Source organism: Martes martes, assembly GCF_963455335.1.
Source record: "Martes martes genome assembly, chromosome: 7".
NCBI lineage: Eukaryota > Metazoa > Chordata > Mammalia > Carnivora > Mustelidae > Martes > Martes martes.
Genome location: NC_137894.1, coordinates 60,378,873 through 60,405,415, shown reverse-complemented (window position 1 = coordinate 60,405,415; position 26,543 = coordinate 60,378,873). Strand labels below are relative to the sequence as shown.

The 26,543-nt window shown below is 40.4% G+C and overlaps 2 protein-coding genes across 5 annotated transcripts in view; one reads left to right on the top strand and one right to left on the bottom strand.

The window, feature by feature from the left end:
- The window catches only part of NUSAP1 (nucleolar and spindle associated protein 1), a 72,733-nt gene that overhangs the window by 30,333 nt on the left and 15,857 nt on the right, over nt 1–26,543 (bottom strand). Inside the window, exon 3 of one of the 2 annotated variants that reach the window (XM_080807452.1) lies at nt 3,298–3,425. In XM_080807452.1, coding sequence (XP_080663578.1) covers nt 3,298–3,321 — 24 coding nt within the window. In that variant the 5' untranslated portion in view covers nt 3,322–3,425. Of the gene's footprint in view, nt 1–1,910; nt 3,426–26,543 lie in introns of those variants that run through there. The other variant, XM_080807451.1, reaches the window with a different exon arrangement.
- OIP5 (Opa interacting protein 5) lies at nt 2,323–17,648 on the top strand. Of its 3 annotated transcripts, none has more exons than XM_080807456.1 (5): nt 2,332–2,668; nt 2,918–2,984; nt 8,461–8,583; nt 11,642–11,723; nt 17,057–17,648. In XM_080807456.1, the coding sequence occupies exons 1-5, from the start codon at nt 2,347–2,349 to the stop codon at nt 17,150–17,152; spliced, it is 690 nt and encodes a 229-aa protein (XP_080663582.1). In that variant the 5' UTR covers nt 2,332–2,346; the 3' UTR covers nt 17,153–17,648. The 3 variants fall into 3 exon arrangements, with proteins under 3 accessions (XP_080663584.1, XP_080663582.1, XP_080663583.1); XM_080807457.1 differs by having other exon boundaries at nt 16,416–17,645; XM_080807458.1 differs by lacking the exon at nt 8,461–8,583 and having other exon boundaries at nt 2,323–2,668.

The following is a 26,543-nucleotide window of genomic DNA, read 5'->3' as shown; positions in this document are numbered from 1 at the left end:
GGTAACTCTCCGCTGACTCCATCTACTTTTCCAATGACCTATGAGTAAAAGACATCAAGTGAGGGAAGGGAACCAATGTGAGAAGACAGCACTTAATTGTCCTCAAAAATGGGAAAGTTAATGACTACCAAGTAATCATACGGGGATCAAATGCTCATTTTATGATTTATGGTCATAAATATAAGTTTAAATATAAGTTCAGTCAACAAGCTGTGATTTTCTCCAGGCAGGTTGGGTACAGAAAAAAAGGGGGGGGGCAATAAATGCAACACTATTATTATACCCAACAAAATGAACAATACCTTTATTTATTTAAGATTTTATTTATTTGACAGAGAAAAGATCACAAGCAGGGGCGAGTAGCAGAGGGAGAGGGAGAAGCACACTCCCTGATGAGCAGGGAGCCCACAATACCTTCACTTAATAACTAGTTAAAGTTTAATTTTCTTCAACTGTCTCAAAACTGTCTTTCTATAGCTGCTTATAATAAAGACTTATATGGTCACCTTTTTCTGGAAAATAGGTATCTCTCAAAAAGTCTTTATTGACACCCACTGTGTGCCAGATACTGTATGCTAGGTAGGTAATGGGGTCTGTAGTGACCCAAATTACTTCACTATTCCACTCAGAAATCAGGGGATAAATTGGCTAACCCAGATTAGGTGCCTCAAGAGAACGAACGACAGGTGGGGCTTTTAGAAAAAGATCTCTGTTGCAATGACGCTTCAGAGACCCAAATGGTTGTAGGGCCTTAATGATTGTTTATTTATTTATTTTATAGCGAGAGATCAAAAGTAGGCAGAGAGGCAGGCAGAGAGAGAGGGAGAGGCAGGCTCCCTCCTGAGCAGGGAGCCCGATGTGGGGCTTGATCCCAGGACTACGAGATCATGACCTGATCCCAAGGCTTAACCCACAGAGCCACCCAGTTGCTCCATGCAGGGCCTTAATGTTACCAAGAGCTCTGAACACAGGAAGCCTCCACTGTAACTCTCTTGGCACTATTTGGAGCATTATTCTAGTACTGCCAACAAGTGATTGAAAATAACTATTCAGCATCTCCCATATACTGCACTTAGTGTTGTAAAGACCTTCCAAGGAGTGTGGCTGGGATTTTTTTTCAAGGAACTTAACATGTAGTGGAGAGGATAATGTAATACGCAAATAACCACAGTGTAAGGAGAAAGCCTGCAAATACTCAAAGAAAGTACCTGACATTAAACAGCTTTAAAAGCACACAGGATCCTGGGATTACTAGGGTGGACCTGTGCCCAAGGGACCGAAGCAGAGGACATGAAGTGTCAAGTCAGTGATACTTCTGTTGGACTCTGAAGAGTAGCTGGAAATTATCAATGCAAATAAAGACCACGGAGAAAGAAGGGGATCTGAGGCCAAAGGACCAAAGTTAGCAAACAGAACATTACCACAACGGTAATCACAAAAGAACAATCATTCTAGATCAGGCCTGAGTTATAAAAATTTATCCACGAGGTGGTCCTCTAAAAGTCACCCTTTCTTCCAGGTCCTCCAGTAAAGTATTAAGAGATCTGGGGCTCATTTACAGTTCACAGGATTGTGACTGTTTCCAATTTCCCAGAAGCCAAAGCAATTACTTCTGCGACTGCCTGACGACCTGAATTAGACACAGCATCCCTGAGTTTTCGGGGCGTGCATTTCCTAAATTAATTCCAGAGTACATCCAATAACACCAAACCGAACAAATCCTTTTGAAGTCAAGGCCTATGTGAACCCCCAGAAAAATCAGCCTCAAAATAAGGTGAATACTATGGTCCCCTCTCCGTTTTGCGTAGTTGTAGGAAGAGGAGGCTCAGTCCCGGGGTACCCGTTCGGTCCCTTCCCACCAAGTCTACCGGAGGCAGCTCACACAACCCCGCCCGCTACCGGCTCCGTACCCTCAGGTTAGCCCGGAGGCCCAGATTCTTGGCTAGGTTCTGAAGGTCGCTGTACTTGAAGGAGTCCAGCTCCTCAAGGGAGGGCATGGCCCTGGCGAGCTGCATCCAGGCGACCACAGTGAGGACTTGTACTCCACCGTCGGCAGCGCAGTTCAAAACTCTGGCGCCACTCTAAGCGTTACCGAAACCGAACTTTATAGAGAGTTTAAATTGAAAATGCTGCACTTCTATTGGTTAAAAATACCCTGAAGGCGGGGTTTCCTGGTGTTGACCAATAGAAACGAAGATTCTCCTCGCATCCGGCGCACGTTTTCCCCCCACCCCTCAACAACACTTTGAGGCGGAGTCCCCGGCTCACGATGTCCAATGAGGAAGCAGGAATCGTGCTTGGGCGGGCCAGGTGCGTGTTCGAAGCGGAGGCGCGGGCTGCGGGAAGATGGCGGCTCGGCCGCGGCGGCATCGTTCGCGTTGTGCACAGCTTCCGGGGGGTGATTTTTGTGATGCCGCTAAGAAAAAAACTGACAGACACTCTTGTACGACTTCTATGGAGTGGGACACGCAGGTAGTGAACGGGTCCTCGCCGCTTGGCCCCGCAAGCCTGGGGGCAGAGGAGCTGCCATCTGGCCCGCGGCTGCCGTCGTGGCTGCAGCCCGAGAGGTGCGCGGTGTTCCAGTGCGCGCAGTGCTACGCGGTGCTAGCTGACTCTCTGCACCTCGCCTGGGACTTGTCGCGGTCCCTAGGAGCCGTGGTCTTCTCCAGTGAGTGGGGGCAGAGTCTGAGGAAGGCGGAGGAGGGCCAGAAAGGGGGTTCCCGCTTTCTCACGGGAAGGTCGAGAGCGGGTGGTGAAAAAGACTGGGGGGAAGATTTGGAAGGAAACCCCTTTGCCAGGGGTGAGGGCAACTTTTCATGATTTTTGTGGCCATAATGAATCTATCTGTAGCGGGTAGGTTTTCCCTTTCAAAGCTTCACAAGTACTCTTTCCTTCTGACCTGTGTTTGTCTTCCTAGGAGTCACAAATAACGTGGTCTTGGAAGCTCCCTTCCTAGTTGGAATTGATGGTTCGCTCAAAGGCAGGTACGTACTGGGAGGGGGTTTCTAGTCCCTCACTTAGTATAAGACTGAGGAGCATGGAAGAGACATGCACAAGGGGGAAATTGTTTGTTCTTATTTGCGCCAGAAGAGAAGTTTATTTAGTCCTTACAGTGAATTTGAAGGATGTCTCTTTTACCTATTTGAGACTTGTAAGAATTTGATGTGTTAATGAAATGGCAAGATTGTATTTGTGTGTAAATTTTATGATCTTTCTGAGGGCCGCATCTCTAATGGTTTGTGCAGGTAAGTGAGGCTAAGAAGGTTATGTCTAGTATGGGAAAAGGGAGGAATGTACCTTTTGGTGTATAGTGAGAATCATTATAGACTACAGTCCTTTGAGATAACTAGGACTCTTAAATATGCATTTTACTTGGAGTTTGTATTAAGCCATGGTAGGAATATTTCCTCTGTCATCTAGGGAACCTAGGGAAGAACACAAGTTGAATGTTAAGGACTTGAATACTTCGGATAAACTTTGCATCTATTCTGTGCTGTGATCTACAAGTGACAACGAAGTGCTCAGTGAATTATTATAAGGCTCCTTAATTTTGAGCGTTGGCTTTTACAGCACAATAATTCATCTGACCTCAGTTTTAGGGTTAAGAAAGGTATAGGAATTCTTAGTTGCTTTACTCAGTAACCAGAGTTTTACAGTTCCTCTTTCCCAACTGAAAGACACTAGCTAACCTTACCAGAGTGTCTTTCCACCCAAAGGGAACAGGGAGGAAAAGAGTGGTGGCTTACTTGTAATTGGGTTTTTTGGGGCCAGAAGCAGAAGCTCTCCCGTTATCTTTCTTAGAATAGAATAATGCATCTAGACACATACTGTCCAATACTATAACCATTAGCCACATGTAGCTGTTGAGCACTTAAAATGTGGCCATCCTGAATTGAGAAATACTGTGAGTGCACAATACATATTGGATTTTGAAGACCCGTCCTTTTTTTTTTTTTTTTAAAGATTTATTTATTTATTTATTTGACAGGCAGATCACAAGTAGGCAGAGAAGCAGGCAGAGAGAGAGGAGGAAGCAGGCTCCCTGCTGAGCAGAGACAGCCTGATTCGGGGCTCGATCCCAGGACCCTGGGATCATGACCTGAGCCGAAGGCAGAGGCTTTAACCCACTGAGCCACCCAGACACCCCAAGACACTTCCTTTTTTTAAAAGATTTTGTTTGTTTGATATATATAGAGAGAGTACAAGCAGGGGGAGCAGCAGGCAGAGGGAGAAGCAGGCTCCTCACTGAGCATGGAGCCTGATACGGGGCTCGATCCCAGGACCCTGGGGTCATGATCTGAGTTGAAGGCAGACACTTAACTTACTGAGCCACCCAGGTGTCCTGGATTTTGAAGACTTGGTACAAAAAAATTAATAGTTTAAAAACATTGATTACATGTTAAGATGATATTTTTGATATATTGGGTAGTATAAAATGTATTTAAACTAATTTCACATGTTTCTCTTGAATTTATTTTTAACAGGACTAATAGAAAACTTTAAATTACTTATGTGGCTCACATTTTATCTCTACTGGAATTACTGATCTAGATGGTTTGTAAAACACTGGAGGGAAATTCCAAGTATTTGTGTATTTTTAGAATTAGGAGAGCCATGGGACTTGGCAGGAAGGGATTTATTACCAGGAAATGGTTCATGTGATTATAGAGGGTGAGAAATCCCAAGAGCTGTAGTTGGCAAGCTGGAGAGACAGGAAAGCAGTGGTTTAGATCTACTCCAAGTCCACTAGCCTGAGAATCAGGAGAGCCAAAGGTGTAAGTTCCAGTCCAAAAGCCAGAAGGCTCTAGACTGAAGAAGAGCCTATACTTCAGTTCAAGTTTAAAGGCAGGGGGAAAAAACAATGTATCAGCTTTAAGCAGTCAGGACAAGAAGAATTTCCCCTTACTCCTGACAGGGTCAGCCTTTTTGTTCTGTGAAAGCCTTCATCTGATGATGAGGGTCACCCAAATGGGGAGGACAATCTGCTTTACTCAGTCTACTGATTCAAGTGTTAATCTCATTCAGAAACATTTTTTTTTTAATTTTTTAAAAAGATTTTATTTATTTATTTGACAGATAGATCATAAGTAGGCAGAGAGGCAGGCAGAGAGAGGAAGGGAAGCAGGCTCCCTGCTGAGCAGAGAGCCCGACGCGGGGCTCGATCCCAAGACCCTGGGACCATGACCTGAGCTGAAGGCAGAGGCTTTAACCCACTGAGCCACCCATGCGCCCTCATTCAGAAACATTCTTATAAACACATTCGAATAATGTTTGACCTAATAACTGGGTACCATGTAGACTATAAAATTTAATCATCCCGTGTTAACTTGGCACCCATATGCATCTCCTAAAACCATACTTAATCTCCAAATAAAGACAGTAACAAGGGGCGCCTGGGTGGCTCAGTTGGTTAAGCCTCTGCCTTCGGCTCAGGTCATGATCTCAGGGTCCTGGGATGGAGCCCCGCATCGGGCTCTCTGCTCAGTGGGGAACCTGCTTCCCCTCCTTTCTCTGCCTGCCTCTCTGCTTACTTGTGATCTCTTTCTCTCTGTCAAATAAATAAAATCTTCAAAAAAATAAAAAAAGACTGTAACAAGGTCATAATTCTATCTAACGTATTACAACTATCCTGCATACAATTGAAAACACACTAACCGGGGCACCTGGGTGGCTCAGTGGGTTAAGCCTCTGCCTTCTGCTCAGGTTATGATCTCAGGGTCATGGGATTGAGCCCCGTATCGGGCTCTCTACTTGGTGGGGAGCCTGCTTCCCCCTCTCTCTCTGCCTGCCTGTCTGCCTACTCGTGATCTCTCTCTCTGTGTTAAATAAATAAATAAAATCTTTAAAAAAAGAAAGAAAGAAAGAAAGAAAACACACTAACCCTTTCTCTAGAAAAGGAAGTAAAGTCCTTAAATAACGTTTACATTTCTTTGCTTTCTCATAACTTAAATACTGTGATATAAAATTAATAATATTTAAATAGTATGATATTGTTTGATATAATAGTATGATATAAAATATGATTTTATGTTATATAATAAGGGAATAGAGAACAGAGATAAACACTCAGACACAAAAACCTACTCATAGGGGGGCCTGGGTGGCTCAGTGGGTTGAGCCTCTGCCTTCTGCTCAGGTCGTGATCTCAGGGTCCTGGGATTGAGCCCCGAGTTGGGCTCTCTGCTCGGCGGGAAGCCTGCCTCTCTGCCTCCTTGTGATCTCTGTCTGTCAAATAAATAAATAAAATCTTTAAAAAAAAAACAAAAACAACCCCCCCCCCAAAACAAAAAAAAAACCCCTACTCATAACAAAGGAGGAAATACTCATGGCAATTACAGTATTCATTTCTGTAACTAGTCACTTGGTCATAGCTGTATTTGTAACTACCTTCTTCAACTACCTATCTGTATCCCCTTTTGCCTTCAGCAAGCACACAGCTGGTCGTAGTTCCTTAACCGGTGTGGTAATGCAAACCTTCATTTTGAAGGACTTGAGCCATTAGCAGACTAATATTCAATGAAATATTTTATATTACACACATAAGCATAATTTTGGGATTTTTTTCACATTTTTGCCCAGTGCCATAAATTAGTTTCTGTCAGACATTTTTCTATAGGTACTGTGCTTTATCTGGTACCATTAATTGCTATCTAGGGATTAATTCAAATTAATGCAGCTTTATTTCATGGCTTGTTTTCTGATTACTGTATTCACAAAAATACAGTACTATATGTGTGGTTCAGGGCTTAATTTATCAATGAGTTGGGATACTGTATTGCTTGGTCTTTTTTAGTATCCATTGACGTGAATCTTTTTCGTTAGAGTCATATGATTTTATACTATTGATGCAGTTTTACTGCATAGTATGTTTATACAAGTAATATTTTCCCTTACCAAACCATAAAATTGTTTTCGGGGATGCCTCGCTGATTCAGTTGGAAGAGCATACAACTCTGGATCTTGGGGTTGTGAGTTTGAGCCCCATGTTGTGTATAGAGAGTAAATAAATAATTTTCAGTACATGCCTGATGAAACATAATTAATTTTTTTCTTAAAACATTTCTTGGTAGTATTTGGGATGCCTGGGTGGCTCAGATGGTTAAGCGTCTGCCTTTGGCTTAGGTCATGATCTCAGAGTCCCGGGATCCAGTCTTATGTAGGGCTCCCTGCTCACTGGGGAGCCTGCTTCTCCCTTTGCCTGCCACTCCCCCTGTTTGTGCGCGTGCTTTCCCTCTCTCTCTCTCTCTCTCTGACAAATAAATAAAATCTTAAAAAAACAATAAAACATTTCTTTGTAGTATTTGGATATGCTTTATGACCAGCAGATATGGTAAGTGATTTACCCAAGTGGTGTAACTAGAATCATTACCTGTTTCCTCATCTAGTAATCTTTCAGAGGATAAAAGAAAAGAAAATAGATGGCTTGGTAGGGTAATAGCATTTTTGTTTTTTCTCTTTTGGTATTTTGTCTGGGTATTTTTAAAAAATATTTATTTATTTATTTGACAGACAAAGATCACAAGTAGGCAGAGAGGCAGGCTCCCTGCTGAGCAGAAAGCCCAAGTCGACCCCAGAACCCTGGGATCATGACCTGAGCCGAAGGCATAGGCTTTTTTTTTTTTTTTTTAAGATTTTATTTATTTATTTGACAGACAGAGATCACAAGTAGGCAGAGAGGCAGGCAGAGAGAGGGGGAAGCAGGCCTTCCGCTGAGCAGAAAGCCGGATGCGGGGCTCAATCCCAGGACTCTGAGATCATGACCTGAGCCAAAGGCAGAGGCTTAACCCACTGAGCCACCCAGGCGCCCCTGTCTATTTTTTTAAGTTAATTTTTTGTTACATCTGCAAAAGAAAAATACTGATTTGAGTTTGATTAATAAATTTTTTAGTAAACCACAATCAACATGATTCTTTTTCTTTTCTTTTCTTTTTTTAAGATTTATTTATTTATTTATTTGACAGAGAGAGAGAGAGAGAGAGAGAGCGATCACAAGTAGGCAGAGAGGCAGGCAGAGAGAGGAGGAAGCAGGCTCCCCGTTGAGCAGGGAGCCCGATGCGGGGCTCGATCCCAGGACCCTGGGATCATGACCTGAGTCAAAGGCAGAGGCTTCAACCCACTGAGCCACCAGGCGCCCCAACATGATTATTTTTCTAAGCTAGGATTGGTTTAATTGTAGCTAATTTATATGTTCATGTGTGGTTTTATATGCTCAAATGTTAATCTGATTAGTTAGCTTTTTTTTCTCCTTTTCAAATGTAAATTATTCTATAAGTGACAGATGTACATCCATAATAATCTAGGATGTAATTATATTAAAAGCTGAGTTAACCTTTCTTGAATATGACATTTCTTCAGTCTCAGTCCTATTATAGCCCAGTTTTTAGGAGAACTGGTTCCAGAGACTGGTTATTTTATATTTCTTCTCTGATTTTCTTACCAATATTCTGTTTTTCACTCCAGCACTTACAACCTTTTATTCTGTACTTCCTGTGGGATTCCCATTGGTTTCCATTTGTATTCTACCCATGCTGCTCTGGCTGCCTTGAGAGGTCACTTTTGCCTTTCCAGTGACAAAATGGTATGGTGAGTTGACTTAGATATTCTTTATCAAATATATTTTAAAAGGGCTTCCAGAATGTTTGTCCCAAAGAAAATGGTAAAGCAAGGCACTCTTACACAAAAAATGGGCAGTGGGACCAAAATATAGTTTCATAACATTATGCTCATTTTAGATATCTTATAATCATACCATGTCTTAATAAGCTTACCATCAAATAAATGAGAGGATATTCTTTTGTTACAGAAACTTCTGGAAGGTAAGTTTTTTGCAAAATAATGTTGTAATAAATACTTACTGGGTTTGTGCCCAGCCCCTGTTTTCTTTCCCTATAGAGTGGGACCTTGTGGCCACGTTTTTTATCATGTGTGATACCACTCCCAGGTGATGGGATCAAGAATGAATATCTGACATAAGCTAAGGCAACAGTCTTTTTTCTCTAGGAATTTGAAGGAAGGACCCAGAGACACTGGTCATTTGTAGATGGTAATGGGGCTGAAGTTGGGAAGTGAAAGCTCGAGGTTTAAGGTTGCTACTTTCTATGTTATGCATGTAGATGAGCGAAATCTTTTTTTTTTTTTAAAGATTTTATTTATTTATTTGACAGAAATCACAAGTAGGCAGAGAGGCAGGCAGAGAGAGAGGGGGAGGCAGGCTCCCCGCTGAGCAGAGAACCCGATGTGGGGCTTGATCCCAGGACCCTGAGATCATGACCTGAACTGAAGGCAGAGGCTTAAACCACTGAGCCACCCAGGCGTCCCTAGATGGGCAAAATCTTATCTGCAAAAAAGAGTGAAGCGGATAGTTACCCAAAGAAAAGTAAAAAAATAATAGCCATGTGGCCTCATAGAATCCGATAAAATACCATACTTGTTCCTTCTTAGGTAGTACTTCGGATATTTATCTTCCTACTACTACTATCACTTAAGCTTTTTTGTATATTATAACAAACTGGAACATCTATCTTAGTCTTTCCTTGACCATTAAAAACAAAAATACCAAAAACAGCATTGATGACCTAGTTTGTGCCAGTCATTACGCTCACCTCACTGAGTTCTTAATAGAAGAAAACTGGGACTCAGAGGTGGAGGAGCTGAGATTTTAAACTGTGTCTTAACTTCAAAGCTCATTTTCATTTCATTAAACATAGTGTTTTCTTTTTCTCATTTAATGTGCTTAGATCAGTGTTTCTAGCTGAGCTATGTATGACTAAATAATAAAACTCGTGAGTAAAGCTTGTCCTTCATTCATGAGGTTGTTCAAAATGCATTATTTTGTTCACTGCAAATTTTCTTTTTTTGCTTCACTGCAGATTTTCACCAGGAAATATATACTTGAGATGGAATGAAAATTTACTTCCAATCAATTTCTTCTTAAATAATTTTTAAAGACTTTATTTATTTAAAATAAATAAATTTGATAGAGTATAAGTAGGCAGAGAGGCAGACAGAGGGAGCAGGAGAAGCAGGCTCCCTGTTGACCAGAGAGCCCGATTTGGACTTCATCTCAGACCCCGAGATCATGACCTGAGCCAAAAGCAGAGGCTTAACCCACTGAGCCACCCAGTTGCCCCTTAAATAATTTCTGTCTAGAATTAAGTTTAAAGAGGGGGGAAAAGTGTTTATAAATGTGTGCTGGGGTGCCTGGGTGGCTCAGTGGGTTAAAGCCTCTGCCTTCAGCTCAGGTCATGATCTCAGGGTCCTGGGATCGAGCCCCATATCGGGCTCTCTGCTCAGCGGGGAGCCTGCTTCCTCCTCTCTCTCTCTGCCTGCCTCTCTGCCTACTTGTGATCTCTATCTGTAAATAAAATGAATAAAATCTTTAAAAAAAAAATGTGTGCTATTAGTAACCTCAAATCTTCTTTAAAAACAGTTACAAGTAGTTGTTCCAGTTGAGCTCTAATTGATTTTTTGCTTAGGGAAGTTAATTTTTTTGTAACAAAAATTTTTTAATATAAATTTTTAAAGTATAATAGGAATTTAAGTAATTTCTTAAGCTTTAAAATGAGGAGTTGGGACTCAGGTCAGTATATTCTTTTTGTTTAAGTAGAAATTAGGCAATATAACTAGCCTGAGTCCGGGAAGATAATAAATCTATGTGTGCATCAGAATGAATTGCGAGCAAAAGAAAACATGACTGACAGTGGCTTTAAGAAGTAAGACGTGGGGTGATTGGCCACTCTAGGAGTCCTCCAGTGGCTCAGCCACAATAGGGCTCTGGATCAGCATCTCTGGTTCTCTTGGCCTTTTCCTCTTGGGTGGTACTGCAGTTATATCCATAGCCAATAGCATCCCCAACCAGAAGGAAAAGGATATGGGAAGTGGGAACACAGGGAATGGTCTCATTTTATCATCAAAAATGTCCTTATTATGGCCAAAACTATGTCACATGATTGCCTTAAGGTGGGAAAGCAAATATGTGAGAGGAGGGAATAAGATTGCCGCATTTGGCTTAGAACAGTTCTGATTCATCTCCTATGATTGAACATACTCCTGCCTTAAACAAAATCTGGGTTCTGGGCGCCTAGGTGGCTCAGTCAGTTAATCTGCCTGCTGCTCCGTTCATGATCCCCAGGTTTTGGGATTGAGTCCCGCATGGGGCTCCCTGCTGTGTGGAGGAAGCTCCCTGCTTCTCCCTCTGCCTCTGCCTCTCTTTCTCTGTCTCTCATGAATAAATGAATAAAATCCTTTAAAATAAAACAAAATCTGAGTTCTGTTAACAACAAAGAAGTTAGGAATGGCTACTGGCGTAGGCAACCAACAGTGTCTGTCACCATATGATTACTTTTCTTCTAACCGCTATACAATTTAGTTATTCATGTGACCTGGTTTATGTGTTTAGTTTGTCATGGGATAATTTTTTCTCATGTATTCCCAGCTGGCAAGGGGTGAGATGAGACACAGAGTCTCGGATGATTTCTTAATCGAGAATTTGTTTTTCCTACAAAATATAATATAAATGTTGAAATGAAAATCTGTAAGGAGGCTGTCTTTGCCTGACATTGCTTTAGAGGACAAGTTTGGTTCATTGATAATCTTGTATGTAGTAAGATACTAATATTTCCTCTATATATTTTCTATCCAGCTATCAGTTAAAAACAAAAGCCATAGTAAATGCATCTGAGATGGACATTCACAACTTGTCTCTACCAGAAAAAGTTGCAGAGGTAAAATTTCATGATGGTTGGATGTTTCCTGTAATACAGGCATACCTCAGAGATATTGTGGGTTCAGTTCCAGACCACCACAGTGAAATAAATACCTTAATACAAAGCAAGTTAGATTATTATTTTGGTTTCCCAATGCATATAAAAGTTATGTTTACACTATACTATAGTGTACTAAGTGTGCAATAGCCTTATGTCTAAAAAAACAATATACATCCTTAATTAAAAAATACTTTATTGCTAAAAATGCTAACCATCATCTGAGCTTTTGGGGAGTTGTAATTTTTGATCACAGATTACCCTAATAAATATAATATTAATTAAAAATTTGAAATATTCTGAAAGTTACCAAATATTCTGAAAGTTACCAAAAGAGACAGCCATGAAGTGAGCAAATGGTGTTGGAAAAATGATACCAATAGACTTTCTCACACAGGGTTGCTGCAAAGATAATGTGTAGAAAACACAGTATCTTTCAAGTGCAATGAAACAAAGCACAAGAAAATGAAGTATGCCTGTATAGACAACTCTTGGCAGTTTATTCCAATGAATATGGTGGTGATGAAATGGTGTAATACTCCAATTATCCTTTATGCCTGCTTTGACGTTCCTTATTGAATTTTTTTTTAAATATTTTGTTTATTTGACAGAGGGAGATAGCGAGAGAGGGAACACAAGCACAGGGGAGCTGGAGAGGGAGAAGCAGACTCCCCGCAGAGCAGGGAGCCCGACATCAGGCTTGATCCCAGGATGCTGGGATCATGACCTGAGCCAAAAGCAGACATCCCACAACTGAGCCATCCAGGCGCCCCTCCTCACTGAATTTGAACACAAAGCCAGATACTGTAAGGTCCAGTTCAAGAAGAAGAAGGAAGCTGCTTAGCTCCTGCATGTCCCATACTTTTCACCTCTGTGCTGGAAATGGACACCATTATCTTTCTTAGATTTGTCTGTCCTTTCTTTCTTTTTCTCTCTTTTTAAAAAGATTTTATTTTTAAATAGTCTCTACACCCAACGTGGGGCTTGAACTTAAACCCGGAATCAAGAGTCATAGCTCGTTCTGCTGAATGAGCCAGCCAGGTGCCTCAGATCTGTCCTTTCCGTAGGCACTTCATGTTTACCTGTCTCAGGAAAGAGTGGTGAAACATCAGGAATTCTTGTTTAAATGGATTTTCCTAGGTGGTTGATAGTTTCGAAGTTGAAGAAAGCAACTTTGTTTTGGTAGCTTACTGTCCTCTCTTTCTAGTGAAGGAAATTTGACTGTAACTTTATTACCCTCAGAAGAACAACCTTAGAATTTATTGTTCATTTTGTTTTTAGTATTGTTAATTGTTTATTCCTTGCTCATTATACATTTTGTAACCAATGGCATGTATTTTCCAAAGTTTAAGTATCTTTTAGGACAGGGGAAGAGTGATTTTTGGGAGTATTGTTTTGCTAAGTTCATGAAACCATGTTCTAAGCCAGGTGTTGACAGACTTTTTCTTTTTCTTTTTTTTTAAGATTTTATTTATTTATTTGACAGGGAGAGACACAGCAAGAGAGGGAACACAAGCAGGGGGAGTGGCAGGCAGAGGGAGAAGCAGGCTTCCCGCTGAGCAGGGAGCCTGATGCCATGCGGGGCTCCATTCTAGGACCTTGGGATCATGACTTGAGCAGATGGCAGATGCTTAACCGACTGAGCCACCCAGGCGCCCCAAACTTTTTCTATAAAGCACCAGATGACAAATATTTTCAGCTTTGTGACCATTCATTCTCAAGTACTCAACTCTGCCCTTGTAGTGCAAAAGCAGCTGCAGACAATATAGAAACAGATGAGTGTGGGTGGGTTGCAGTAAAACTTTATTTACATAAATGGGCAGCAGGTTATCCTGTCACCTTGAGCCAACTGTCGCTCTAAGCACCCAAGTTGATGAGAGGGGTCAGTAACTATTTTCAGTAGTATGGGAGATAACTTCTAGAATGGCAGCCTGAGGAACTCTGTGACCACTCCACGCCGAGCAAAACTGCCGTAACTGAATAAAATTACAAAGGAAACAACCATTTTAAGCCTTAAGAAATTTTCCTCAAGGCATAAAGCAAGTGAAGAGACATTTATTTAAGAAAACCTACAAAACCTCTGTAAGAATAGTGAAACCTGTGGCATTTGAGCCTGCTCCCTCTTATGCCTCTCTGCCTCAGAAGAATGGAGGCTCTGAGCAGCTGTAGCCAAGAACACAGGGATGGTTTTTACTCTAGCTTCCAGCTGAGGGGTGTGGTATCTTCCCAGGAGGGGCAGGCTATCAGTAATTCTCATCAGAATGGCCACTTAACAGGTGCAAGTTCTACCACCGGCACAGCAGGCTAAGTACTAGGAGCCTATTCACCCTTCCCTCAGCTTACATATAGGGCAGAGGTGTCACAATGGCCAAGGTAAGCCAAGAACAGAAGTTGTCGCCTATACCCAGCACTCTGCTTGTAAAGCGAGGGTGTCATTCTCAGAGACGCTCCTAGACTAAGAGGCAGATTGTAAAAACTGCTCCCCTCCCCCCACCACACAAGGGAACTGCTGCCCAAAACAGTGGAGATTTTGAGGTAAGCAATTAAGAGAAAGCTGATAGTTCCATGATAGCAATAAGCTAAGCCATAGATTAGTTAGAAGGTTACCGGACAGAATCGGGGAAGAGACAGCCAAGAAGAGACCTCCTGGGGTAAGAACCACAACAAAAAGAATGGCTTGGGATCTTTTAAAGACTACCCCTGCAAATGCGGGGAGGGGGGGGTCCTGAATTTAATTGGATTAGACTGAGCAGTTTATGTCCCAAGGCACTGTCAAAAGCTCTAAGGCAACAGTCCAGCAATTAGTGAAGGCGAACAGCTTGACACAAGATCAGGGAAGATCAAGGAGACACGGAAAGAGCCTGCTGAACCCACGTTCTTCCAGGTGACTGCACATGCTCAAGGTTCTGTTCTCTGAGGACTGACAGCAGTCTCATATGGTGGGGAAGACAGGTATCACTGAATAGCCTAGCCCACCCACTGAAACAGATAAGAAGACACAATAAGCTGAGGAGTGGGTATTTAGTATCCAGAGTTGCTGTAATAAGTTATTTAAAATGTCCAGTTTGCAGAGTGCCTTGCTGGCTCAGTTGGAGGATGTGTAACTCGATCTTAGGTTTGCAGTCTTGAGCCCCATGCTGGTTACTTAAAATAATAAAAAAAATTTTGGGGGGGCAAATATCCAGTTTGCAACAAAAAATTAGAAAACACTCAAAAATCAGAAAACACTCAAAGAGGAAAGTATGACCCATATATGGGATAAAAAGCAGGCATCTAAAACTGCCTATGAAAGGACCCACATGTTGGACTTAGCAGAAATAGGTCCAAAAAACTAAAGGAAACTGCTTAAAGAAGTCAAGGAAGGTACGATGACAATATCTCATCAAATAGAGGATATTCTTAAAGAGTTAGAAGTTATAAAAAAAGCACCAGTTGGGGCGCCTGGGTGGCCCGGTTATGCGTCTGCCTTCTGCTCAGGTCACGATCCTGGAGTCCTGGGATTGAGCCCCACATCAGGCTCTCTGCTCAGCAGGGAGTCTGCTTCTCCCTCTGACCCTCCCCCTTCTCATGCTCTCTCTCATTCTCTCTCTTAAATAAATAAATAAAATCTTAATAAATAAAAAACAACCAGTTGGAAATCCTGAAGTTGAAAAGTACAATAACTAAAATGACAAATTCACTAGAGGGGCTCAACAACAGATTTGAGTTGCCCAAAGAAAGAATGAGTAAACTAGAGATAGATTGATGAGATTATGGAACCTGAAGAAAAAAGAATGAAGGAAGATGAACTGAGTTTAAGATATCTCTTGGGCACCATCAAGCATGCCTAAATATTCTTTGATAAAAGAAATACATACCAAAGGAGTACAGAGAAGTAGGAAAGATATTCAAAGAAAAAATAGTAGAAAAATTCCCAAATTTGATGAAAAGCATTAATTTACATATCCAAAACCTTAACAAGTCCACGTAGGATAAACACAGAGATACATACCCCAAAACATCATAATAAAAATGAGGAGGAAACAAAATCTTAAAGGCAACAGAGAAATGATTCACCATATCCAGGGGTACTCCAATATGACTAAGAGGCTCTAGAGTTACCTATTTAATTTAAGCAGCATTTCTTCATTTTTATTTTTGTATCATGTGTGATAATAAAAAGATTTAGTGTATGGTGCAAATTATGTCAGAAATAAGATTTTTGGAGGTGCCTGGGTGGCTCAGTAGGTTAAGCCTCTGCCTTCGGCTCAGGCCATGATCCCAGGGACCTGGGATGGAGCCCCGCATCGGGCTCTCTGCTCAGCAGGGAGCCTGCTTTCCCCTCTCTCTGCCTGCCTCTCTGCCTACTTGTGATCTCTCTCTGTCAAATAAATAAATAAAACCTTTAAAATTAAAAAAAAAATAAGATTTTTTGTTGTTAACCTGATTTCAACATAAGATTGTTATCCGTAATTCTATATTCAGTGATAACTTTATTTCCTAAGCATATGTTGTATGCTAAATAATACCATTAAGTTTGGTTCTTGATTTAGGTAGATAGAACTAGCTATAGTTCAATAGTTCAACAGAACTATAATTCAACAGAATTATTGAAAAGTACCTATTTACCACAAACACAGGTTCTTTTTTTTTTTTTTTTTTTAATAAACACAGGTTCTTAACCCAACAACCAGCGCTACTTTGGAAGGCCTTTAGCAGAATATTGAAGAAAGGCATTTGTTACTGTGAACAAAGAAGGAAAAAAAGTAGATTCTTGCTACTAGAAAAGGAGGGGAAGACTAGTTGATGCTGCTCTCCACAAACGTTCTTACCCGCCTTATTCTTGTCTTCCTTCCTAATACTTGCCATTTAGACCTGGTGAAAAGCCGTAGGAAGGAAGGAGACAGAGAAGCAGTGATGCTCAGCAGTGGCTCTCTTTTTTCATATGAAACTTTGTATCTGAGGATCTTACTGTGCTCTGGGTTTGTTACATAAAGTTCTTTCAGAAACAGGAAAAGTGTATTTATGTAAAGTGTTCAGACATTGCCAGTTCTCAATCACTAGTTTAAAAGGTGGCTGGGACACCTGGGTGGCTCAGTCGGTTGAGTGTCTGCCTTCGGTTCAAGTCATGATCTCAGGATCTTAGAATCGAGCCCCACATCGGCTGTCAGCTCAGCAGGGAGCCTGCTACTCCATCTCCCTCTGCTTGCGACTCTGCCTACTTGTGCTTGCTCTCTGTCAAATGAATAAATAATAAAATCTAAAAAAAAAAAAAAAAAAAGAATGCCCTGATACCTGTTCATTTTCCTTCTCAGCTGAAAGAGAAGATAATGTTAGCACATACTCACTTATATTCACTGATGAAGATTCTGAAGGAAGTAACTCCGGACCAGCCCAAGTCAGAAAACTGATCCAGAATTAAAGCTTAAGTATCAGGTTCAGGCCTTATTACTATCGTCTATCAACAGGTGCTATTTGATCAATTCTCGAGAAAGATCGGCTTTAAGAAGGGATGGGAACTGTGGCTTATTGTGCTTACCTCTAGGCTGATTTACCAAATGATTTGAGAAGCTGCTTCTATAAGATGAGAAACTAAGGAAGCTTCTGTCCGGATTTTATAGCTATTTGCCTTACGAACTTATTTTAGCTTGTCAATGTCATAAATACTTATTTCTGAAAACCTATTTTACTGCAAATTTAGGTTGATTAGGAAGTAATATCCTGTGAATGGTCTGATATAAAGATGCACGGTTGTTAGAAAAATAGAGTTGTATTTAATGTTGACTACTGTTATTTCTACATGGAGCAGTTATGGTGAAGACTGAGAAACCATTTTTTTTCTTACATAAAATATAGGTACATACATATTCTGTAGATAATATTCAATAAACTAACTGGATAATGTACAATTTCTCTTCATTTCTAAAGTAGGTAATAATGAGAGGAATGACAATGAGTGGTAACTCGGTGATAATGCGAGGAATGCCAAACATCAGACATTCACCAAAATGCTGTTTTTTCATGTTTTGCTTTATGCAGCACTTAGGTTCAGTACGTTATTATATTATTCATCTATTAAAAGTATACTGACTTCTGGGGTAAAGGTAGGCAGAAAGCAAAAAGAGCCACTCTCTACTTGCACAGAGTTTATAACCTCATTAGAGGTGGACATTCAAATAATCACATGAATACATGTGAAATTACTACTCTGTCTTGAAGAAAAGGGACATAGAGCTACCAGCATTTATGGGAGGTAACAGACCTGGTAGGGGGGTGGTGGTCAGGGAAGGCTGTTTTGAGGAAGTGACACTTCAGCCTTGGTCTGAAAGAGTAGGAGTTAATTAGGGAATGGAGGGGGAAACCTGTGCAAAGGCCCTTAAAGGAAGACGTGCAGGAGGTGCACCAGTGGCCAGAAACCAGAGGGTGCAAGGACTTACTGGCCTCCTGAAGAATGTTTTTGTCCCAAGAACAATGGGAGCCCTTGCAGAGTTATAGAGGCAACCACCTACAGCAGGATTGGCTTCACTTGTGTAGAACTTCGTTATGGTTGTAGAGAATGGGTTTATAGGGGCAGCAGGCAGACCACTGAGGGGCTGGCAAGAGCACAATCCAGACATGGTCTAGCCAAGCGTTGGTGCATAGAAAACTGGACTCGGTTCAGATGTAGCTAGGAGCCATTTTCTTATTCTTTCCATTCTTTCCACTTTATACTGCCTTAAGGCCATTTCCCTTTAAAATATTTTAAACAAGGAAATTCTGATTTGCTTTATGCTTTTGAGTTGCAAAATTTGATTCCATAAATAAGGGTGAAGACTCTGGCAACAAACAGTACAAGAAGAACTCTTGCTTTCTACTCCTAAAGAATGGACCTAATAAGTTAATACTATATTGAATCATTCTGGGGTTTTTATTGTCTGTGGGTACGTTCTTAATTAACTGTTTTGCTTAAACTGTGGATTTGCTGATTTGGCAGAAAATTTAATGGAAAGTTAAATGCTTAAACTTAACATCAAATTAAGCTGGCTGGTTTTAAATAGTACCCCCCCCAATAGAAATTACATGCTTACTCTAGAAAAAAATTTCATAGATGTAAGACAGACAAAATAAAGGGTGCAAGGTACACTTCCTTTTCCATCTTTGAGAGGCATAGGAGAGCATGCTGGGAAGCGAGCAGGCTCTGGAGCCAAACTATTTGGATTCACATTGTGGTCTGGATACATATTAGCCATGAACATGAAGAATTTATTTCAACTCTTCCTGTAAAATAGGGATTGACAACTAGGGTTGGTTTCTACTTTTCTGGGGACAGCATCCATAGGCATTCAGAATGGTGCAGCATTTGACATACCGTTGAAGGCTGTCCTACAATACAGCCTCTAACAAAACTAGGCTGTCCCAAATCCCTGGTAATAGAATTGTTTATCTTTACGAAAGCACCCAAATCCACATGTGGGATATGCATAGGCTGACTTCAGGAAGGCCAATTCGGTGAGACCTGCAGTTCTTACTAGGTGGTCTAGAACGAGAAAACACATCAGCAGGGCCTGGGGTAGTTTCATGTGTGCAGAAGCAAGTGTGCTTTCCTTAGTGAGAAGAAGAAAATCATTGCAAAAGTGTTGAAGGCACAAAAACAGAGTTGGAAAGCTAAATTTAAAAATGAAGCTACTTTGGGGCACCTGGGTGGCTCAGTGGGTTAAAGCCTCTGCCTTCGGCTCGGGTCATGATCTCAGGGTCCTAGGATCGGGCCCCACGTCGGGCTCTCTGCTCAGCAGCGAGCCTGCCTCCCTTCCTCTCTCTGCCTGCCTCTCTGCCTACTTGTGATCTCTATCTGATAAATAAAATCTTTAAGGAAAAAAAAAATGAAGCTACTTGGAATAATAATAAATTCAAAAAGAGCGTGAAACTTTTGATCTCGGGGTTGTGAGTTCAAGCGCCGCATTGGGTGCAGAGATAAATAAATCAATCTTAAAAAAACAAAAACGAAAAACGGGTACAGTGAAGATTAAATGAATTAATGAATGTATCTAATATAATTACAGCAGTACTTAGCACATACTAGGTGCTCAGTAAATAATAATCTTTATGCATATGGATGTACATGTATAGACATAAAGGCAGTTCCATTTTTCATATTATTCTGTAACCTGCTTTTTACACAATGTCACAACTTTCCATACTAGCCCATACGCAAACTACCTACATGATTCAGTGAAGTGAATATATCAGAATATAACCATCTTATATTGGATCCTTATACCTATTTTTACAGATCTGTACTGGTATTTCTGTAGGATTCTTACAGTGGGAAAAGTCAAAGGGCATGTCCATTTATAATTCTGATATTATGCCTTCCATAAATGTTAATTTATGAGACTAATTGATAGTCTCACACATGGTGACTTTTTAAACAATCCTTTTAAAGGATACCTTCAGGTGGTGGTATAAGAGTTTCTATGAAAGTCTTTCAAACATCAATGACTGACTGATAGTAACAGATACTAAGTCTACTTTGCTACAGTTTGAAATAATTTAGCACTGTGTATATGTTGAATAAAAGCATTTTCAAAATTCCATAGTTTTAAGAAAAGTAAAACTGCATACTAAAGTTCTTCCTGAGTTGTAAACTTTTAAAACTCCTGAGTTAACAGCAGAAACTATCTCCATTTTTGTAACCCTAACATCTAGCACAGTACCTGGGAGTGGAGTATATCAGTGTTTGCTAAATGATTAGTCATAAATCACAGGAAGGAACTATTATTACATTAGTAATCATACTACAAAACCCACGTAGCTTTTGTTCCTCTCTACCTGACAGTAGCCAATCCCAAGGAAGTTTGTAACACGTACTTTCTTACTTTAAACTTAAAAACTTTCTCCTGAATCAGGAAGGATCTCTTCTTCTTCTTTTTTTTTTTTAGGTAGGCTCTATGCCCAGCGTGGAGCTTAAATTCACAACCCTCAGATCAAGACCTGAACTGAAATCAAGTATCAGACAATTAACCCACTGAGCCACCCAGGCTCCCCAAGGAGGTTCTCTTTTTTTCAAGATTTTATTGTCAGAAAGAGCACATGAGCACAAATGGGTAGCTGCAGGCAGAGGGAGAACCAGGCTCATGACCAGAGTCGAAGGCAGCAGCTTAGCCAAGTGAGCCACCCAGGCATTCCTCTCTTCTCAATTAAGTGTTAAGCCTCTTTAGTCAAGATAGCTAATATTCAATACAAAGCATTTAAAGTGGTTTATATATTTTAGATAGGAAGGATTCCCTGCAATAGCTTAAACATTATTATACTTAGCTATTTCCTTATCAAAAACTAAACATTTGGGGTGGCTCAATTAGGTGACTGCCTTCAGCTCAAGATGAAGCCCCATGTCAGGTTCCCTGCTGAATGGGCAGTCTTTCTCCCTCTGCCTCTCCACCAATTGTGCTCTCTCTCTCTCAACTAAAATCTTTAAAAAACTAAATATTTGCTCATACCTAGTATAAGGCTAGCCCTTATACTAGGGAATGAGGGATGAGGGACTAGGGAAGGCAGGGAATGAGGGATGCCTGGGTGGCTCAGTCGGTTGGGTGTCGGGTCGGCTCAGGCCATGGTACCAGGGTCCTGGGATCGAGCCTGCATCGGGCTCCCTGCTCAGTGGAGAGTCTGCTTCTCCCTCTCTCTCTGCCTCTCCCTCTGCTTGTGCTCTCTCTCTCTCAAATGAATAAATAAAATACCTAAAAAAGTTAAAAAAAAAAAAAGATAGGGCATGACCTAAGCTTAAATGGAATGTCTCTTTGTTCACATGGATGCCACTTCCCTTGGTCTACAGCAGAGATTGCTACAACTTGGTATCAACACTCAGATCTTTGGTCTTTCCTGACATCTGGAGCCTACCTCCCCAGATCTCTGGTTTGGCTCCTCCCATCTCAATAATCTACTGCATTATTAGAAATTACTCATTCTGAGATACCTGGGTGGTTCAGTTGGTTAAGTATCTGCCTTCAACTCAGGTCATGATCCCAGGGTCCTGGGATCGAGTCCTGCATAAGGCTCCCTGCTCAGCGGGGAGCCTGCTTTTCCCCACATATGCTCTCTCCCCGCTCTCTGACAAATAAATAAAATCTTTTAAAAAGTTAGTTTAAAAAAATTACCCATTCCAAGTAATGAGAAACACAGTGAAGTTTCAGTGCATTCTCAGCCCATGCTGCTTTATTGCCAAAATATATATACACACACGCGCGCACACACACACACAGGTGCAGAGTTTCCAACTCGTATAGCAGTTCCCTTTTACATCAAAGAATAAAATTTCTGAAATCCCAAGGATGCATAGATTAAAAAGCTGCCTTTTGTAATACTTTATAAACATTCAGTGAAATTCCTAACATTGTATACCAATGGTGTAATGAAGAAAATACAGAACAGCAAGTAGAAATAGGTAGCAACTGTACTTGTAGGATGGTAAATAAAAATATGTGAATGATAGTGTAATATAGTATGACTCTGTAAGTGACAGGTGGTTTTAAGGTAAGTGCCAAGACTCTTACTGTTATTTAAGGACTGACCATAATGTATTGCCAGAATACCATTCTTATCTCTGGGAGGAAAACTGATGGCACGGCATACAATCAGCAAGGGAGAAAAAAAACCTTTTGAATTGTCAGTAACCTTACAATACCTATTTTGATTTTAAAGGAGGTTTAGGCATAAAAGTTCCTAGAGAAATCTGTGATGTTTGGTTTTTTAACTATATGCTTTTGTGGAATAATGGGCACAGAGTTGAGAGAAACTCCTCCCTATATCTTTACTGGTTTTGTTGGTTGGCAGATGTAATCAGTAAGTGACAAGCAGCAAATTTACAAATGGGAAATAATTATCTCACTGCCTATACTTAAGTGGACACTGAACACTGCAATGACTCTAAGTCTAATTCAGTTCTGAACTACTAGAAAGTTACCACTTACACTTAAATATTCCCAAAGGCATTTGGAGTGAAATCCCACAGCAAAGAGAACAGGTTAAAATGGCTTAAGAAAAATTATTTTTCAATCACAGAACATGAAACCTGGGAGGGGCCTAGTATGAATCACCTGATCTAACTCTGAATTCTCTTCTGTTTATGCCATTCAGCTACAAATTCCATTTGTATATTATTTGTCATGATCATTTGCACTTAACAGTGTTATTTTCAAAGTCAGGAATCTAATAAAAAATTTTGAGCTATCACAATAAACTGATCTATTTTCTTCATCAAGCAAGGAAATAAATGGCAAGGTTTTTCCTTTTTTCAAAAGTGGAAAACCCCGCAGTTTACCTGGCATCAGAAGCATTAGGCAACAAATGATTTCTATAATACAGTAACAAAAGAAAACCCAAGCCAAAGATTTGTCAGTATTTTTAGCACTGTTTCCACACAATGGAGTAGTCTCCTTTGCTGCAGGGAACCTTCATGGCCGGGCCGGTTGGTACCAGCAGCATCCCGAAGAGTTGGCTGGTTATCCAAAAATGCTGGAACATCTGAAATATGTGTGTATTGCTTCCATTCACTTCCAAGATACGAGTTTTAAGAGATCCAAACATAAGCCACGTAAATTTTATCAAAGTCCATACTTCGTTATTTTATATATTCTACACTGCTAATTCCCTACTTTCATACTCTTTCTGAAACTCTGCACCTTTCTGATTAATATAGCCATAGCAGCTTATTTATTCAACATGCTTAGTTTGTGCCTTTGTTTTGCTTTTAAACATGCTTGGGGACTAAGGGAACCAGGCAAGAGGTTTAGAGGGTGAGCACTGTCATGCTCTCTATTCCTGACAGTTTGAATGTCTTGTGGTTGCCCCTGTTTATCTTCTAGCTTCCATTTTCAATGGAAGTTAAGATAATCTTTAATTAGAAAATGAAAATCATCCAAACAGTAAATTCAGACTATTGGTTTAAGTCTCTATTGCTTCATTAATAAATGCATAAATATATCTACTAGTCACCACGTAACACTGGACATTTTCAACCATGCATTAGAAGAGCAGTACTCTAAAATCAGAGTTCTGGGCCTGCCACTATTGCTTGCACTTTTGTTCAGACCCAGTTTTAAGAAACATGCAGAAAAGACCCCCGATTCAGAGGAATTAGGGGCAATAACAAGGATGCATGCAAGTTTCAACTGAAAATGTGGGTTAAGAAAGTGAATGCTTAGAAATGCAGGCAGGGCAGGTGCTCCACATCACAATGCTGCTTCAGAACAGAGGTACAGAGTCATGCACAAAAAGGTTAAAATGAGGACCACTACTTAATTACAAAAGGCTTAGTTGCAAATGCTGGCCCTTTTGGGTAGAGAATGATGTAAAAACTCTGGGAAAAGAAACAGAATTGAGAGATGTACAGTCTTTTGGAGCAGTAAGTTTTCTTGGCCATTTATTGACAGCTATAGCATAGAAGAGCATAGGTTGTGTAAAGATGGTGAAGATGCTCTTAGGCAGAATGGTTTCTGATTCACAATAATGAACTTTATCTGCACAGCTCCTGGGGAAAAGAAGTTTATGAACAGCAGAGCTGATATATGTAAACTCAAAATCAATGCCCTGAAATTTAGCATGGACTCCTGCTTTTGAAAACTATCGGCCAAGGGATTCTTCCAAATAGGATATGGTTAACAGCCAAGCAATGTTCTGAATAAACTAGAAGCAATTTGCTTGCACCAGCAGCACCATGAGAATGTAAACTCCTGGAGGCCAAGGGTCTCTTCATATTTTGCATATCACAGGTACACAAAAGAGTAAACATCAGACTACAACAACATTGAAAAGTAATAACCGCATAGAGACTACAAAAACTCGTAGCACATTTTAGCATTTACAACTATTAACGTGGCTGTTAAGGGTAGTCTTTGTTTTAAGTAAATTGTTGACATCACTATAATACACAGCGGTGTCCTCATGATCGTGCAGATGACTGAATATTGCTTGGTTATTCCATGTCTCTAACACCAACTGATGGCGTAGGACATTTAAAGAGGAGCTATAATCAATTTAATATAATAGCCTTCTCCCTATCCTCTGGAGTTGCCATAGAAGAATTAAATATTCAAGAGGCACTATTTTTTAAAATCCATTCTACTTTTAGTTTTTTCCCCTGGGAAAACAAGGGAACATAGACCCAATCTTTTCAGGCACCTTCAAGGTGCTAAATGGCCAAAATGAACACAAGGTAAAAGGGAGTAAAAAGTCAGCTTTCATTTTACTATTATATCCTGATGGGAGGTGTGAGGTTCCTTGGATCAAAACACTAGTTTGCTGGGCTCTTATTAAAGAGTCACAGACCAAAATCCTCAGCACGTGTACATCAGACAAGGTTTATAAAACCAACATGCTGTCTTTGGCTGTTCTGTTCAATCCTTTGCTTTACATCTTTAAATTCTAACTCCCCTAAACTAACCACAGGCATAAGGAAAAGCCAGCTATCCAAGTTCTTGGTTTGTTTTTAACCCAAACACACACACACAAGCACACCCCCTCCCCCAAACTTTTCCATTCTTAAAATGCACCCAGAGAACTAAAGGAGAAAAGAAAAGGTGACAGAGCACAAAGTAGGTTCTTCTATAAACGCCTGTTGCTGAAAAGTACATCATAAGCAAAATCCCCACTCGATGGCGTCAGTGGGGCTACATCAGTAGGAGTACATTTGTTTCCAGGTTAATTAACCACTAGAAAAATTTCATTCAATGGCTCTAACCCTCTGCTTTAGGAAACAAATAGGGTCTCTAAACTTTAACTTACACAGAAGTTGCTATTTCTCATACAATGATATATTCATATACATTCAGTTTTTAAAGTACCTTTTATATGTTCTTTGCCTAAAACATCTTCCTTTGGTGCAACTCTGCTGGTCACAGAGCTTCACCAACTCAAGTAGTAATATTTATTTCTATTGTACAACATTGCTAATACAATTTGCTATACATGCAAAACTGTTATTGCTACTAAGATTCTACCTCTTGAAAATCATTATTCGTTTTATGGCTTTTATTTTTTATTTTTTTGCAATAGGAAATATCCTTTCCTATATACTGTGCTATTCTCCATTCATTATCTTTTCAGAGGTATTTTTCAAAATATTTAAATGCTTTTTTGGAAATGGATTCTCCCAGGTGCTGAACTACTTACTACAGCCAAGAGTACAACTACTTTAAGTACACTCTGATCTAAACCGGGGTCCCTGGATATCTGCTACTGCAGAGTCTACTTGCTTGAACTACTTGTGTACTGGAGACACGTTAGTTTTGTGTCTCATCATGGTAACTGTAGAATTTGTGTCAATAAATCCTGAACTCTCCTAATACTGAGATTTAAAAATCACCTCAGAAAACTGCCCTTTCCAAGTTCTCAATGCAGCTTTTAGAGGTAGGAATTTCTTTTCCATAGAAAGCTATCAACGCTTTCGGGACAAAACAACTTTTATTTTTATAAGCAGGAAAAAGTGAAAGCTGTCTGAGGTGGCTTACTATAACCAAGCAAGAGAGAGTTATTACATGACAACCTACTCAGGCTCCATCTAGCTACATTCCAATTCTTGTGAAAAGGTCTGGAATCCCATCAACACACAATTCAGGTTGTCAAACAGGAAAAGCCCATGACAAATTAATGTAGGACACTGAACTACTGACCAGCGTTCTTCCAGAACAATTAGCATGCTGCAGACAGGAAATGTAAATGGTCTGCAGGTTAGAAAAGTACGTGACTAACACAGCATCTCAGTAACACATGTAAAATAAAAAATAATTTCTTGATGCAAAAGGAGTGGATTAAATAATAAATTTACAA

Excerpts from the sequence above, each read along its gene's own strand:
- OIP5 (XM_080807456.1), top strand. The coding sequence starts at position 2,347 with ATGGCGGCTCGGCCGCGGCGGCATCGTTCGCGTTGTGCACAGCTTCCG. Across the intron at positions 2,669-2,917 it reads AGGAGCCGTGGTCTTCTCCA|GAGTCACAAATAACGTGGTC; the intron begins GTGAGTGGGGGC and ends TTGTCTTCCTAG. Across the intron at positions 8,584-11,641 it reads TCCAGTGACAAAATGGTATG|CTATCAGTTAAAAACAAAAG; the intron begins GTGAGTTGACTT and ends TTTTCTATCCAG.